The following is a 14651-nucleotide window of genomic DNA, read 5'->3' as shown; positions in this document are numbered from 1 at the left end:
TTTTTTAAAAAAACATGATCATTCTCCATGCCACTAGAGGACATTATCTTAATATTTGTCTTTTTTGCTTGATGTATGACACAGTTCGATTCAGCTGTTTAGATTACCCTTTTAGGGAATTAAACTAAATACAGAAAACTAAAATATGGTGTCAAAGCTTAGCATCGAAGGCTGACTGATTAATACCAATAAGACCCCTAGGGGTAAAATCCCAATAAGTGTCCCTTTGGAAACCCAAGTATAAAGATGTACAGTATGTCTCAACGAGGTTGTTCTTTAGCTTTTTATGTGGAGAGGGGAGGTGATACGCACTATCTTTGATTTGAGTAAAGCATTTTCTCTCATTACAGTTCCTTAAATCCTGCTCAGATGTAATTGCCGACCATAGGAATGACTTCCCAATCTCATCAAGTCTTAATTAGCCCTTCAAATGGGTTTACCTCACTAATCTCTAGTTGAGCAATCTGATTCTGGTTACCTCAGGTTCCATCTTGGGCCTCTGCACGGAATATGAGTCTGCGGATTCTATTTGAAGAGTTTAGTGATTCAGCTACTAATGTGGCAAAAGTATTTTTTTTATTACTTCTAGCTACAAAACCATCATACAGTCTTCAATGTTCGGTTCTAGTTGAATGACAATGACTGCACTGTGTGTGACATACAGCAAGGGTGTAGTTTACTCAATTCTAAAAAGCCCAAAAAGTCTTAGCGAATGTCTTAGTGTCACGCAGCTTTGTAATCTCTTAATTTTTCTCAGCCTCCATATGGTACTGCAGACCGATCACCTGCAGGCTGTTGCAGAGTGGTCTGGCATGAGCGCTTGGATCCAGCAAGTTAGGTGTAGCTAGCCAAAGTCCTCAGGCTGAGGCTGTCATTTTACAGACGTTGGCACAGCTGTCTGGGCAAACCCCAAACCCACTATACTTCCCAGAGAGCATTTTAATACAGGCTGAGCATTGAAGTTGGGTAAGATCAAAGATAGTATGGCTTTTCGAAACTTTAATGTACGAGAAACATACTGCAGGACTAGCTGCTAAAGTTTTTTCAGACTTTGGTGACTATGAGATAAAGTCGCTGTCAATGTTGATGTTGTAATATTGTTGCGAGGAGCAAGTGACATTTTTGTGTGATGAAATGAATTGTATTATATTTGCATATTTTCTTTTGTCTTAGGGTTGTCTAGGGAACGAAGATGTCAATGGAACACTTTACATAACATTTTTACGGCAAATTTTTCTCAGACCTTTTCTGCTCAGTCACCAATGAGAGAATAAAGTAACAGAATGTAAACAAAAAGACAGGGGTCTTGAACAGGAGATCCATGACCCACAGGGGTTCGCAGAGGTGTGTATATATATATATATATATATATATATATATATATATATATATATATATATATTTATATACATATATGTGTGTGTGTATATATGTATGTATGTATGTATGTATGTATGTGTGTGTGTGTGTATATATGTATATATGTATGTATGTGTGTGTGTGTGTGTGTGTATGTATGTAAGTATGTGTGTGTGTGTATATGTGTATATATATATATGTGTGTGTGTATATGTATATATATATTTATATATATACATATATGTATATATATGTGTGTGTGTATATATATGTGTGTGTGTATATGTATATATTTATATATTTATATATATACGTATATATATATATATATATATATACACACACATGTATGTGTGTGTGTGTGTATATGTATATATACACACAATTTATTCACAATTTTAAACATCTTTTAATACTTGATGAAATTTATCGCACTCACTGTATTTAAGTTTATGAATAAAAACAAAATAATTATATGACTGTATTCTTGTTAGCATTTAGGATAGCTAGCAATTAGCACTCTAATTTCCTGCTAGTGATTACCCCACCGGTTGCCAGCAAGCGATGAGCACACTAGTTGTCAGCTAGCGATTATCACACTATTTGTCGGTTAGCGGTTAGCGTGTCAGTTGTCGGTTAGCAATTAGTGTATCAGTTGTCAGCTAGCGATTAGCGTGATAGTTACCAGCTAGAGGTTAGCGCACAATTTATCAACTAGCGAATAATGCAGTTGTCAGCTTGCAATTAGTGTGCTAGTTGCCAGCTGGCTATTGGCGGCGCTAAACTATTATTTTAGGACCAGTTTAATTTAAAAGACATTTGTATGCAAGTAGGAGTCCCCACTCTATCTCTCCATTTCTTTGGGGGTCCTCGGCCTCGAAAACGTTGAAGCCCCTCAGCGAAATCATCTTGTGATTGATTACCCAAAAGACGGTTATTTATTTCATTCTGTTAATTATAATATTTTGCACCAAAGAAATTAATATTGAATTGAATGTGTTCAATTTGTTTTCTATATTTTTGTAATACTGTAAAAACATGAATCTAGAGTGAAGACCCTTGGCATCCATCTACGGTTTTTGTCTCTGATACAGAGAAAAATAGAAATGTACATGTAAGGTAATGTAGTTGAAACTATCTTGATTAGGCCCTAAATCTAATAGATAGATAGTACTTTATTGATTCTTTCAGGAGAGTTCTTTCAGGAAAAATTAGTTGTTTTTCATCACATTTCAGGCATTTTCTGAATGTTTCATAAAAATCCTCCCATATATTTTCGAGTTATTTTGCCAACTAACAAACTAATGGCATCGATTACATAATTACAAAACAAAAGGTTGACAAAATTCACAACACTGCAAGGGGTGAAGTCAATCAATCATCAATCAATGTTTATTCATATAGCCCCAAATCACAAATGTCTCAAAGGACTGCACAAATCATTACGACTACAACATCCTCGGAAGAACCCACAAAAGGGCAAGGAAAACTCACACCCAGTGGGCAGGGAGAATTCACATCCAGTGGGACGCCAGTGACAATGCTGACTATGAGAAACCTTGGAGAGGACCTCAGATGTGGGCAACCCCCCCCCTCTAGGGGACCGAAAGCAATGGATGTCGAGCGGGTCTAACATGATACTGTGAAAGTTCAATCCATAGTGGCTCCAACACAGCCGCGAGAGTTCAGTTCAAGCGGATCCAAGACAGCAGCGAGAGTCCCGTCCACAGGAAACCATCTCAAGCGGATCAGCAGCGTAGAGATGTCCCCAACCGATACAGGCGAGCGGTCCATCCTGGGTTCCGAAGAGCGGTCCATCCTGGGTCTCGACTCTGGACAGCCAGTACTTCATCCATGGTCATCGGGTGGATTGGCTCTGCTTTTTTGTATTTTTTTTTTTTTTCAAAGGAATTGCGAACCCTAGCTTTACATCTGTCAGACTTTGTTGGTGACAAACCCCAAGATGCAGAGAAGGAGGGAGGCATTTTTCAGGAAAACATGATTTAATTAAATACTAAGACAAAAACAAACCAAAGGGGTACAACAAAAAGCGCGCTCGAGGCGGATAACAAACAAAGAGAGCGAGCATGGGAATTAGAAAATAAACGGAGCTTAACATGGAAGCTAGTAAAAACAAGAAGGCCTAGCGTGGAAGCTAGCAGGTATCGAGCAGGAAACAGAAGTCGTACATGTAATATGAAAACAAACTTGGAAGCAGGGAACAAAAGGCAGTAGGCTAAAAACCGCAATCAAATATAACTTACCGCAACGCTGCATTGACAAGACATGATACAGCATGACAGGTAGCAACAACAAGAGCGACATCGACAATAATCCAGCCCTGACTGGAGGAAAAAAGCAGGTAAAATAGGAGTGGGCTGATTGACACCAGGTGATGCCAGGTGCCAATCAGCCGAAGCTGTGGGGAAACAGCGCACAGGGAAAAAAACAGGAAATACTAAACACACACAGTGGAAAAACTAAAACACAAACAAACTGTCAGTGGCAAGCCTGACAACATCATTGCTTCTCTCAAACAACTTAGACCTATCCTAAATGCTACCTATGACAATAATTCGATAATTTGACTTGGTATAGCTTCTCTAACGAAGGCCTTAATTTATCAAAGTTAAGTTCCTAAATAACTTTTAAAGGACATTGATGAAGAGGGATGAGAAGATCGAACATTTAGTTGAGAGTAAGTGGAGAGCAGTTTATTCTTCACAATCTTTGAGCTCCTCCTGGGTAACCTTATACTGTCTAGGTTTGTAAGGTTCTCGGAAATGCTGCAGGGTTGTCCTGTTATATCTAGATCGAGTGATCATTGTGTATATTTAGGGCCAATAAACAGTCTATGTTCTCAAAGTATAAAATACCAAACATTTGGTGTCAAAAGCAGATATGAGGATGGTTCTTGTAACCTCACTTTTAATGGGTGGTTAAGACACCTCCTAAAAATATGTTATATACTTGAATCAGTTTGTTTTTCACAATATAATTCCAACCCCTGAAGCAGAATGCCATTTTGTCCAAGTAATTATTTCAGGGGCAAATTACTTTAGCATAGTTGCATTTAATGTGTTTTAATCAGGCAAAAGTGGATATGGAGACCGTTTGAGGAGTCTCTTGACATGTATACTGTGTGGGAAAACTGTATTTAATTGAGTGTATCCATAACAGTGGTTATATTGTGCCAAATGAGTTGCAACATGAACATTTTCTTTTTAGCAAACATTAGATTTGACAAACCATACTTGATAAGCCTTGTTTTTTTAATGTCCATCCTTTATTCATCAATATGAGTTGATTTCACAAGTTTTTATAACATTTGTACAAGGTCCACTTGGACTAAATGTCCCCCGCCTCCCTCGGAACATGTTTAAAGCTTTTCGCAGGTAGGAATAGAAACTCTGGGCCAACTGTTCAAAGCAGACCCTCACAATGCATTTGAGCTTGCCATGTCTAAACAGCGTCCTCCCCTACTCACTGTTGATCCGTTGAAAGTTCTGCCTTTTCTTCAACCGAGTGTCCAAGAAATGGGACCGCAAAGTCAATCATCGAACTGCGACCCATAGTGTTCTGGTGCCAGGTGCACATATGTACACACCTTGTGGGATGGCATGGCGCGGTTGGTAGAGTGGCCATGCCAGCAACCTGAGGGTGCCTGGTTCGATCTCCAGCTTCTATCAACCTAGTCACGTCCGTTGTGTCCTTAAACAAGACACTTCACCCTTGCTCCTGATGAGTCGTGGTTATGGCCTGTCATGGCAGCTCCCGCCATCAGTGTGTGAATGTGTGTGTGAATTGGTGAATGTGGTAATAGTGTTAAAAGCACTTTGAGTACCTTGAAGGTAGAAAAGCACCATAGAAGTGTAACCCATTTACCATTCACAAGTGAACACCCTTATGCTTGAATATCTGTATTTGTTATGGATAATATGTGATGAGCACGGAAGTCCGGTAACAAAACACCACTCGGGTTTAAATCCCAGGAGCAATGCCTCCTAATCATGCTTCTCTGGGTCTCACTGTCATTGCCAATGTTGGTATTGAAATCCCCCCGCGGAAGAAGGGAATCAGCTGAAAGAAAGCACAAACAACAGTCAGGACTTGTCTCTCTACCCAGAGGCGGAGTGGGACTACCCTCTCGTGTACTGGGTTAAACGCCATCTCCTCGTGTGAGATGAGATCCTGCCCAAAGTCAAAGAGTTCAAGTACCTTGGGGTCTTGTTCACAAGTGAGACAAGAATGGATTTTGCATGTTTGTTAAAATTGATTAGATGTGCTCCATCACGTCACACATTTTGTAATGCTGTGGTCTATCTTAGAAGTCTTGGTTAGTAGTCTGGCTTCGATGAGAAACAGTTTGCTGTTAACTAGTGTGCAAACTGCCGAAACACATCTGAAAACTTAAAAGGAAGACACTTACAAATAGGGCTGGGCGATATGGCGTTTTGTTAATACCTTGATATTTTATAGGCCGCAACGCGGTACACGATATATATCTCCATATTTTGCCTTAGCCTTGAATGAACACTTGATACATATAATCACAGCAGTATGATGATGCTATGTGTCTACATTAAGACATTATTCTTCATACTGCATTAATATATGCTACTTTTAAACATTCATGCAGAGAGGGAATTCACAACTAAGTCAATCTAGCAAAAGTGTATTTATTAAACAGTTTTTAAGCAGTGGCACAAACATTCATGTCATTTCAAAACAGAAAGTGCAAGATTGTCAGAGACATTTTAAAACTAGCTATATGGGTGCACTTTTGTGCATGATGTCACTAAGATTACATCAAAACAACACAAAATTGAAGTGCACTTTTTGTATAGACCAATACAAAAGTTTAAAACAAAGAAAGTGCACATTTGTGCATGATGTCACACAAGATATTTCAATAAGTGTCAAATAAAAATGAGCTGCATATAAAATAGTGTATGTCCTACGTTATTGATGTGGAAATCGTTGCTTCGGCATTGGGTGGGGCATTGAATGGAGATGTTGACATGCAGAGATTCAAGAACTCTTCATTCTCTAGCGGGTGACTTTTCAAATGATGCTACAAATTAGCAGTGGTGCTACTTTTTGTGGAGACGCTTCTGCTGCATAAATGTTGAACATATTCCCGCTTGAAGCCAAACCACTGCCAGACGATGTTATTCTTGGGAATTCTTCCTCCATTTGTTACCAGATTCGCACATTCTCTTTCTCGTATTGCCACTCCGCTAGCATCACAGCAAATGTTACCATGTCGCTACCTGTCTGCTCCGCGGGAGTGTGTGACGTTGCTCACGTGACAGTATGTGACGTGTGGAAGAAGGTGCGCTTGTTTTAAGTCTCTTTGAGAAAGAGAGACAAGAAAGAGGGAGAAACACATGCAGTTTAATGCCCGCAACTAAAAGCAACTGCGTGAGAATGTATACTCTAATATCACGATATAGGCATTTTCTATGTCGCGCAAAGACAAACCCGCGATATATCGAGTATATCGACATCCGTTGCTTTCGGTCCCCTAGACCAAACTGTAAATAAAAGACCACCACAGCTTAATTTCTGTTTGAGAGAAGTAGGATGACAATACTCTGTAATCTCTAAAGTAACAGAGTTTTGGGCAACGGGATTTGACCATAACATTTGAAGGGTCTTAGTTGTGTTTTGTTGTCCTCTCCACATTTTTCAAAGTGTTTTTCATGTGTCATAAGGATTAACGTAAAGTATGATTATTACTTTTATATTTTAATTATAGCAGTGGTTAACATGTGTATAACATTTTATTAAGGAACATTTTTTTGTTAATTCTTGGGACTATTATACAAATCTCCACAAATCACAGTATTGGAGAACTGTTGAACTTTAAAGTTACAGTGGGGGATAGATACACTAATAATATCTGATAAAGACGACACGGGTTGTCGTCTTTTCGCCCGAGAAATTGGCACTTTGAGCATGCTCACTCTGACATCTGGTCATGCCGATTGTAGCAATTATTGTACATCTCAGTACCTCTAGATAACCTGCGGGCCAAGAATAAAGTGCTACTCTGAGAATTCACATTAGTGGATCTTTTATCCTCATCCCCTCAAATGAGAGCAAGGCCATTAACAATTGTGTGTTTTCATTATGTAAATGGTGTTTCGCATACCCACAAAGTGCCACCAGGAAAGCAATAATTTTCTCCTAGTGATCATAATGTGTCCAAGTGGATTGTCTTGATTATGATATGCTAATTACGTATTGCCATATCGTCCTTCTCTGGTTTGTCTTACAGATTCAGAAAAACCAAGGCTCTTTAATGGTAAGTTTTATTGTTCCTTGCAGGTCCTGTGCAAAATTGTCGGTGCAGTCTCTAATTTGGAAATTCACTTTAATGGCACTGAAATATTTGTTCATTCTTAAACTGCTGGTGATACAATAAGTCCAGGTGTAGAAAAAATAAAAATATTCAGGAGCTTATGATGGATTTGTCTGACTTCATTGCATTTGATCTGTAAGGAAGATAATTTGCATTCCTTTTTTTCCATAAACATTCCAACTTGTCAGCTGTCTTTATCCCATTTCAGCCTCTTCAGCTACTACAATGCATCGTTGATGAGGTGAGTCGTTGTCTTATGTGCTTTTGCATCTAAAGTCGGTGCTAATGGACCAGAAAGCTTATATTTTGTTTCCTAATGAAGCAAACCACTCGAGCAGCTTAGCACCCTGCTCACTCGACCCTTCACCCAAAGTCACTGCCTTAGGCAATGCATACTCACACATTTGTATAAAATAGCATTTTTCATTCCTCATATCTCTGCATTATTTATTGCAGCGCATTTTTGCTGATAAATCATCCATCCATCCATTAATTTCCTACCGCTTATTCCCTTTGGGGTCGCGGGTGTGTCTGTCTATCTGTGTTGGCCCTGTGATGAGGTGGCGACTTGTCCAGGGTGTACCTCGCCTTCCGCCCGATTGTAGCTGAGATAGGCTGATAAATCATGGCAGAAAATAAACATATTACATACTAGATAGACTTTCAGTAAGACCTCAGATTAAAAGCTACTGTAATAGTTTGTAAAAAAAAAAAAAAAAACTAACTGAGGACTCCAGATCGGTGGGTGGCAGTATTGCGCATTGCTGCTATGGAGCGAATGAATGTGAGGTTTTATGTAGATTTTAACAAACAATTAATGCTCATTTTCTTTGCCAATGCTCTGATAGCACACAGATGAACTAACGTCCATCCATCCATCTTCTTCCGCTTATCCGAGGTCGGGTCGCGGGGGCAACAGCTTAAGCAGGGAAACCCAGACTTCCCTCTCCCCAGCCATTTCGTCTAGCTCTTCCCGGGGGATCCCGAGGCGTTCCCAGGCCAGCTGGGAGACATAGTCTTCCCAACGTGTCCTGGGTCTTCCCCGTGGCCTCCTACCGGTTGGACGTGCCCTAAACACCTCCCTAGGGAGGCGTTCGGGTGGCATCCTGACCAGATGCCCGAACCACCTCATCTGGCTCCTCTCGATGTGGAGGAGCAGCGGCTTTACGTTGAGTTCCTCCCGGATGGCAGAGCTTCTCAACCTATCTCAAAGGGAGAGCCCCGCCACACGGCGGAGGAAACTCATTTCGGCCGCTTGTACCCGTGATCTTATCCTTTCGATCATGACCCAAAGCTCATGACCATAGGTGAGGATGGGAACGTAGATCGACCGGTAAATTGAGAGCTTTGCCTTCCAGCTCAGCTCCTTCTTCACCACAACGGATCGGTACAACGTCCGCATTACTGAAGACGCCGCACCGATCCGCCTGTCGATCTCACGATCCACTCTTCCCTCACTCGTGAACAAGACTCCTAGGTACTTGAACTCCTCCACTTGGGGCAGGGTTTCCTCCCCAACCCGGAGATGGCACTCCACCCTTCTCCGGGCTAGAACCATGGACTCGGACTTGGAGGTGCTGATTCTCATTCCAGTCGCTTCACACTCGGCTGCAAACTGATCCAGTGAGAGCTGAAGATCTCGGTCAGATGAAGCCATCAGGACCACATCATCTGCAAAAAGCAGAGACCTAATCCTGCGGTCACCAAACCGGAACCCCTCAACGCCTTGACTGCGCCTAGAAATTCTGTCCATAAAAGTTATGAACAGAATCGGTGACAAAGGACAGCCTTGGCGGAGTCCAACCCTCACTGGAAATGTGTTCGAATTACTGCCGACAATGCGGACCAAGCTCTGGCACTGATCATACAGGGAGCGGACCGCCACAATAAGACAGTCCGATACTCCATACTCTCTGAGCACTCCCCACAGGACTTCCCGAGGGACACGGTCGAATGCCTTTTCCAAGTCCACAAAGCACGTGTAGACTGGTTGGGCAAACTCCCATGCACCCTCAAGAACCCTGCCGAGAGTATAGAGCTGGTCCACAGTTCCACGACCAGGACGAAAACCACACTGTTCCTCCTGAATCCGAGGTTCGACTATCCGGCGTAGCCTCCTCTCCAGTACACCTGAATAAACCTTACCGGGAAGGCTGAGGAGTGTGATCCCACGATAGTTGGAACACACCCTCCGGTCCCCCTTCTTAAAGAGAGGAACCACCACCCCGGTCTGCCAATCCAGAGGTACCGCCTCCGATGTCCACGCGATGCTGCAGAGTCTTGTCAACCAAGACAGCCCCACAGCATCCAGAGCCTTAAGGAACTCCGGGCGGGTCTCGTCCACCCCCGGGGCCTTGCCACCGAGGAGCTTTTTAACTACCTCAGCGACCTCAGCCCCAGAAATAGGAGAGTCCACCACAGATTCCCCAGGCACTGCTTCCTCATAGGAAGACGTGTTGGTGGAATTGAGGAGGTCTTGGAAGTATTCCTTCCACCTATCCACAACATCCGCAGTTGAGGTCAGCAGAACACCATCCGCACCATACAGGGTGTTGATAGTGCACTGCTTCCCCTTCCTGAGGCGGCGGACGGTGGTCCAGAATCGCTTCGAAGCCGTCCGGAAGTCATTTTCCATGGCTTCCCCGAACTCCTCCCATGTCCGAGTTTTTGCCTCAGCGACCGCTGAAGCCGCACACCGCTTGGCCTGTCGGTACCTGTCCACTGCCTCCGGAGTCCTATGAGCCAAAAGAACCCGATAGGACTCCTTCTTCAGCTTGACGGCATCCCTCACCGCTAGTGTCCACCAAGGGGTTTTAGGATTGCCGCCCCGACAGGCACCAACTACCTTGCGGCCACAGCTACGATCAGCCACCTCCACAATAGAGGTGCGGAACATGGTCCACTCGGACTCAATGTCCAGCACCTCCCTCGTGACATGTTCGAAGTTCTTCCGGAGATGGGAATTGAAACTTTCTCTGACAGGAGACTGCCAGACGTTCCCAGCAGACCCTTACAATGCGTTTGGGCCTGCCAGGTCGGTCCGGCATCCTCCCCCACCATCGCAGCCAACTCACCACCAGGTGGTGATCGGTAGAAAGCTCCGCCCCTCTCTTCACCCGAGTGTCCAAAACATAAGGCCGCAAATCCGATGACACAACTACAAAGTCGATCATGGAACTGCGGCCTAGGGTGTCCTGGTGCCAAGTGCACATATGGACACCCTTATGTTTGAACATGGTGTTTGTATGGACAAACTGTGACGAGCACAAAAGTCCAATAACAAAACACCACTCGGGTTCAGATCCGGGCGGCCATTCTTCCCAATCACTTCTCTCCAGGTTTCACTGTCGTTGCCAACATGAGCGTTGAAGTCCCCCAGTAGGACAAGGGAATCACCCGGGGGAGCACTTTCCAGTACTCCCTCGAGTGTACCCAAAAAGGGTGGGTACTCTGAACTGCTGTTTGGTGCGTAAGCACAAACAACAGTCAGGACCCGTCCCCCTACCCGAAGGCGGAGGGATGCTACCCTTTCGTCCACTGGGTTGAACTCCAAAGTGCAGGCTTTAAGCCGGGGGTCAACCAGAATTGCCACCCCAGCCCGTCGCCTCTTACTGTCGGCAACGCCAGAGTGGAAGAGGGTCCAGTCCCTCTCGAGAGAAGTGGTTCCAGAGCCCTTGCTGTGCGTCGAAGTGAGTCCGACTTTATCCAGCCGGAACTTCTCCACTTCGCGCACTAGCTCAGGCTCTTTCACCCCCAGTGAGGTGACGTTCCACGTCCCAAGAGCTAGCTTCTGTAGCCGAGGATCGGACCGCCAAGTGCCCTGCCTTCGGCTTCCGCCCAGCTCACATTGCACCCGACCTCTATGGCCCCTGCTATGGGTGGTGAGCCCATTGGAGGGGTGACCCACGTTGCCTCTTCGGGCTGTACCCGGCCAGGCCCCATGGGAACAGGCCCGGCCACCAGGCGCTCGCCATCGTGCCCCAACTCCGGGCCTGGCTCCAGAGGGGGGCCCCGGTGACCCGCGTCCGGGCGAGGGAAATCTGGGTCCATGTTTTCTCTTCTTCATAGAGGTCTTCGAGCTGCTCTTTGTCTAATCCCTCACCTAGAACCTGTTTGCCTTGGGAGACCCTACCAGGGGGCATAAAGCCCCCGGACAACATAGCTCCTAGGATCATTGGGACACGCAAACTCCTCTACCACGATAAGGTGGCAGCTCATTAAAAACATTGTAAAATAAATTGTAATTACCTGACCTTAGCTACTAATTAAAACATTTTTTTTCTGTGTTCTAATTTTTGAGGGGATTGATTTTCATGCAAAAACACAAAATAAAATTAGGTTGTATACCCCCCCACACCCACAACTCACGTCCATGTTGCCCCTTTGTAAATATAAGTTTTTATACATGTATTGTAAATAGCCGATCAAAGTTCAGCATTCAAACGTTAAACTAACTACAAAAATAAAAAGGAGTGTAATTTTCTCTTTGAGAGTTTTACATGATGAGTGAGTTAGTGACCTTGTTAAACACCGCAGGGCCACAGAAAAAAAATATCCTTCTTGTTAAAAAAAAGGGGAAAAAATTGTTTGAATTCACGGCATTGCAGCTCAACCAATTTATCAAAATGTTTTCTGTCTTCATCAAGTCATGAAGATTGAACAATTGTGTTTCAGACATACTGTTTACATATCAGATTTGGTCTCTTTTGCAGTTACTAGTTTATTGTGAAAATTTATGAGAAAACGTATATGTTTACCTGATCTCATTTTATACAAAACAACTGCACCTAAAAGTGCCCAGTTCTATATTTGCAAGTTTTTAAACTTCAAACTGTTTACAATGTACAATACTTTTGTTCTACATGATGTGACAGTACCATATTATGAGGTTGCTGTGTTACGTTATCACTGCTTTAATTTTTATGCCACTCCTAAATCTTGTGAACGGTCGGGTTTATGCGATATAGATGATGTAAGTTATATACATTTAGCTGACCATAAATCTATTAATACTGTTATTACTTCTTGATACTACATGTTGACTGCCAGTGACCTGCAAAGTTGTCAACGGCAAGTGAATGAATGTGTTCTCAACGCAATCCAGCATTTTCACTAGTAAGCTAGTGGCTAACATCCTTCCACAGTGCTAAGCCAATTTAAAGTCAAAATAAACTATATTTCTTACAAGTAGCATCACTGTAAGATGAGGAATAGCTCAGCATGCTACATTACACACTCTAGGAGGATACCGATATGCTAACCTCTAAGCCAGAGCACTTGAATGTAAGCAGAGGTGGGAGAATTGATACACGTATCGACACTGACGATACCAAGTATAGTATCAGTATATGGTTTATAAAGCAGTGGTTGGATCGATACTTATTATTTTAAATTAATTTATATTTGTAATTATTTCATAATTGTTTAATACTGTTTGTCCTTGGACGCAGGAGGGCTTTAAGGTCAAAAACCAAAGGATTTAAATCAGAGCCAATAGTAGGAAATGTTTGAATTTATAATGTTACACCTCCATCCTATGTTTTTGTTTGATTACAATTATCATAAAATGTAATCATTCCAAATATTTTCAAAATGTGACCAATACTGCCCTTTATCTACTTGGTATTGGATCTACGGCTGGGCGATATGGCCTTTTTTTAAAAAAATATCTCAATATTTTTAGGCCATATTGCGATACACGATATTTTGCCTTAGCCTTGAATTAACACTTGCTACATATAATCACAGCAGTATGATGATTCTATGTGTCTACATTAAAACATTCTTGTTCATACTGCATTAATATATGCTCATTTTAAACTTTCATGCAGAGAGGCAAATCACAACTAAGTCAATTGACCAAAACTGTATTTATTAAACAGTTATTAAGCAGTGGCACAAACATTCATGTCATTTCAAAACAGAAAGTGCAAGATTGTCAGAGACATTTTAAAACAAGCTATTAGTGCACGATGTTACTAAGATGACATATCAAAACAACACTAAATTAAAGTGCACTTTTTGTACAGAATGCCACTACAATAGTTTAAAAACAAATAAAGAGCACTTTTGTGCATGATGTCACACAAGATATTTCAATAACTGTCAAATGAAAATGAGCAGCATATCAAATAGTATATGTCCTATGGTGTTGATGTGGAAATAGTTGCTTCGGCATTTAGTGGGTGTGGCAACGAACGGAGATGTTGACATGCACAGTTTGAAGCACTCTTTATTCTCTAGCGGGTGACTTTTCAAATGATGCTACAAATTAGCAGTGCTGCTACTTTTTGTGGCAACATACATAAATCTTGAACATATTCCCACTTGAAGCCAAACCACCGCCAGACGATGCACCCCGTGCTGTTTTTCTTGGGAATTAATTATTCCTCCATTTGATACCAGATTCGCACCTTCTCTCTTTCGTATTACCACTCGCAACACACCGTTAGCATCACAGTTAATGTTACCCATGTCGCTACCTCTCTGCTCGGGGAGGGTGTGTGACGTGTGTAAGAAGGTGCGCATACTGTCTGTGAGAAGGAGAGAAGGGAAAGAGCGAGAAGAGCCTGTAATGTAATGCCCGCAGCTAAAAGCAACTGCGTGAGAACGTATACTCGAATATCACGATGTAGTCATTTTCTATATCGCACTGAGACAAACCCGCGATATATCGAGCATATCGATATATTGCCCAGCCCTAATTGGATCAATACCCAAATTTGTTGCATTAATTCATTCTCTACCTCTTGTCCCTCTCTGGTTGACGGAGGGTGCTGGAGCCGAACCCAGCCGCTTAAAGTAACCAAACAACAGAAAATATGTGCTCATTACATTAAAATACAAGTGGAGAAAGAACTATGGTACAACAGAAAGTAACCAACTGTTAATTAATTAGTATAGAGCCTGACTAATCGCAACGGAG

At 42.5% G+C, this 14651-nt stretch overlaps 1 protein-coding gene across 2 annotated transcripts in view; it reads left to right on the top strand.

The window, feature by feature from the left end:
- map2k5 (mitogen-activated protein kinase kinase 5) overlaps positions 1 to 14651 on the top strand; it is a 151652-nt gene that overhangs the window by 78852 nt on the left and 58149 nt on the right. For both annotated transcript variants that reach the window (XM_061887676.1, XM_061887675.1), the window contains 2 exons: positions 7643 to 7669; positions 7935 to 7967. In XM_061887676.1, coding sequence (XP_061743660.1) covers positions 7643 to 7669; positions 7935 to 7967 — 60 coding nt within the window. The remainder of the gene's footprint in view (positions 1 to 7642; positions 7670 to 7934; positions 7968 to 14651) is intronic.

This window comes from Nerophis ophidion, linkage group LG25 (genome assembly GCF_033978795.1).
Source record: "Nerophis ophidion isolate RoL-2023_Sa linkage group LG25, RoL_Noph_v1.0, whole genome shotgun sequence".
Taxonomy (NCBI): domain Eukaryota; kingdom Metazoa; phylum Chordata; class Actinopteri; order Syngnathiformes; family Syngnathidae; genus Nerophis; species Nerophis ophidion.
This window is presented reverse-complemented; position numbering and strand designations above follow the sequence as displayed.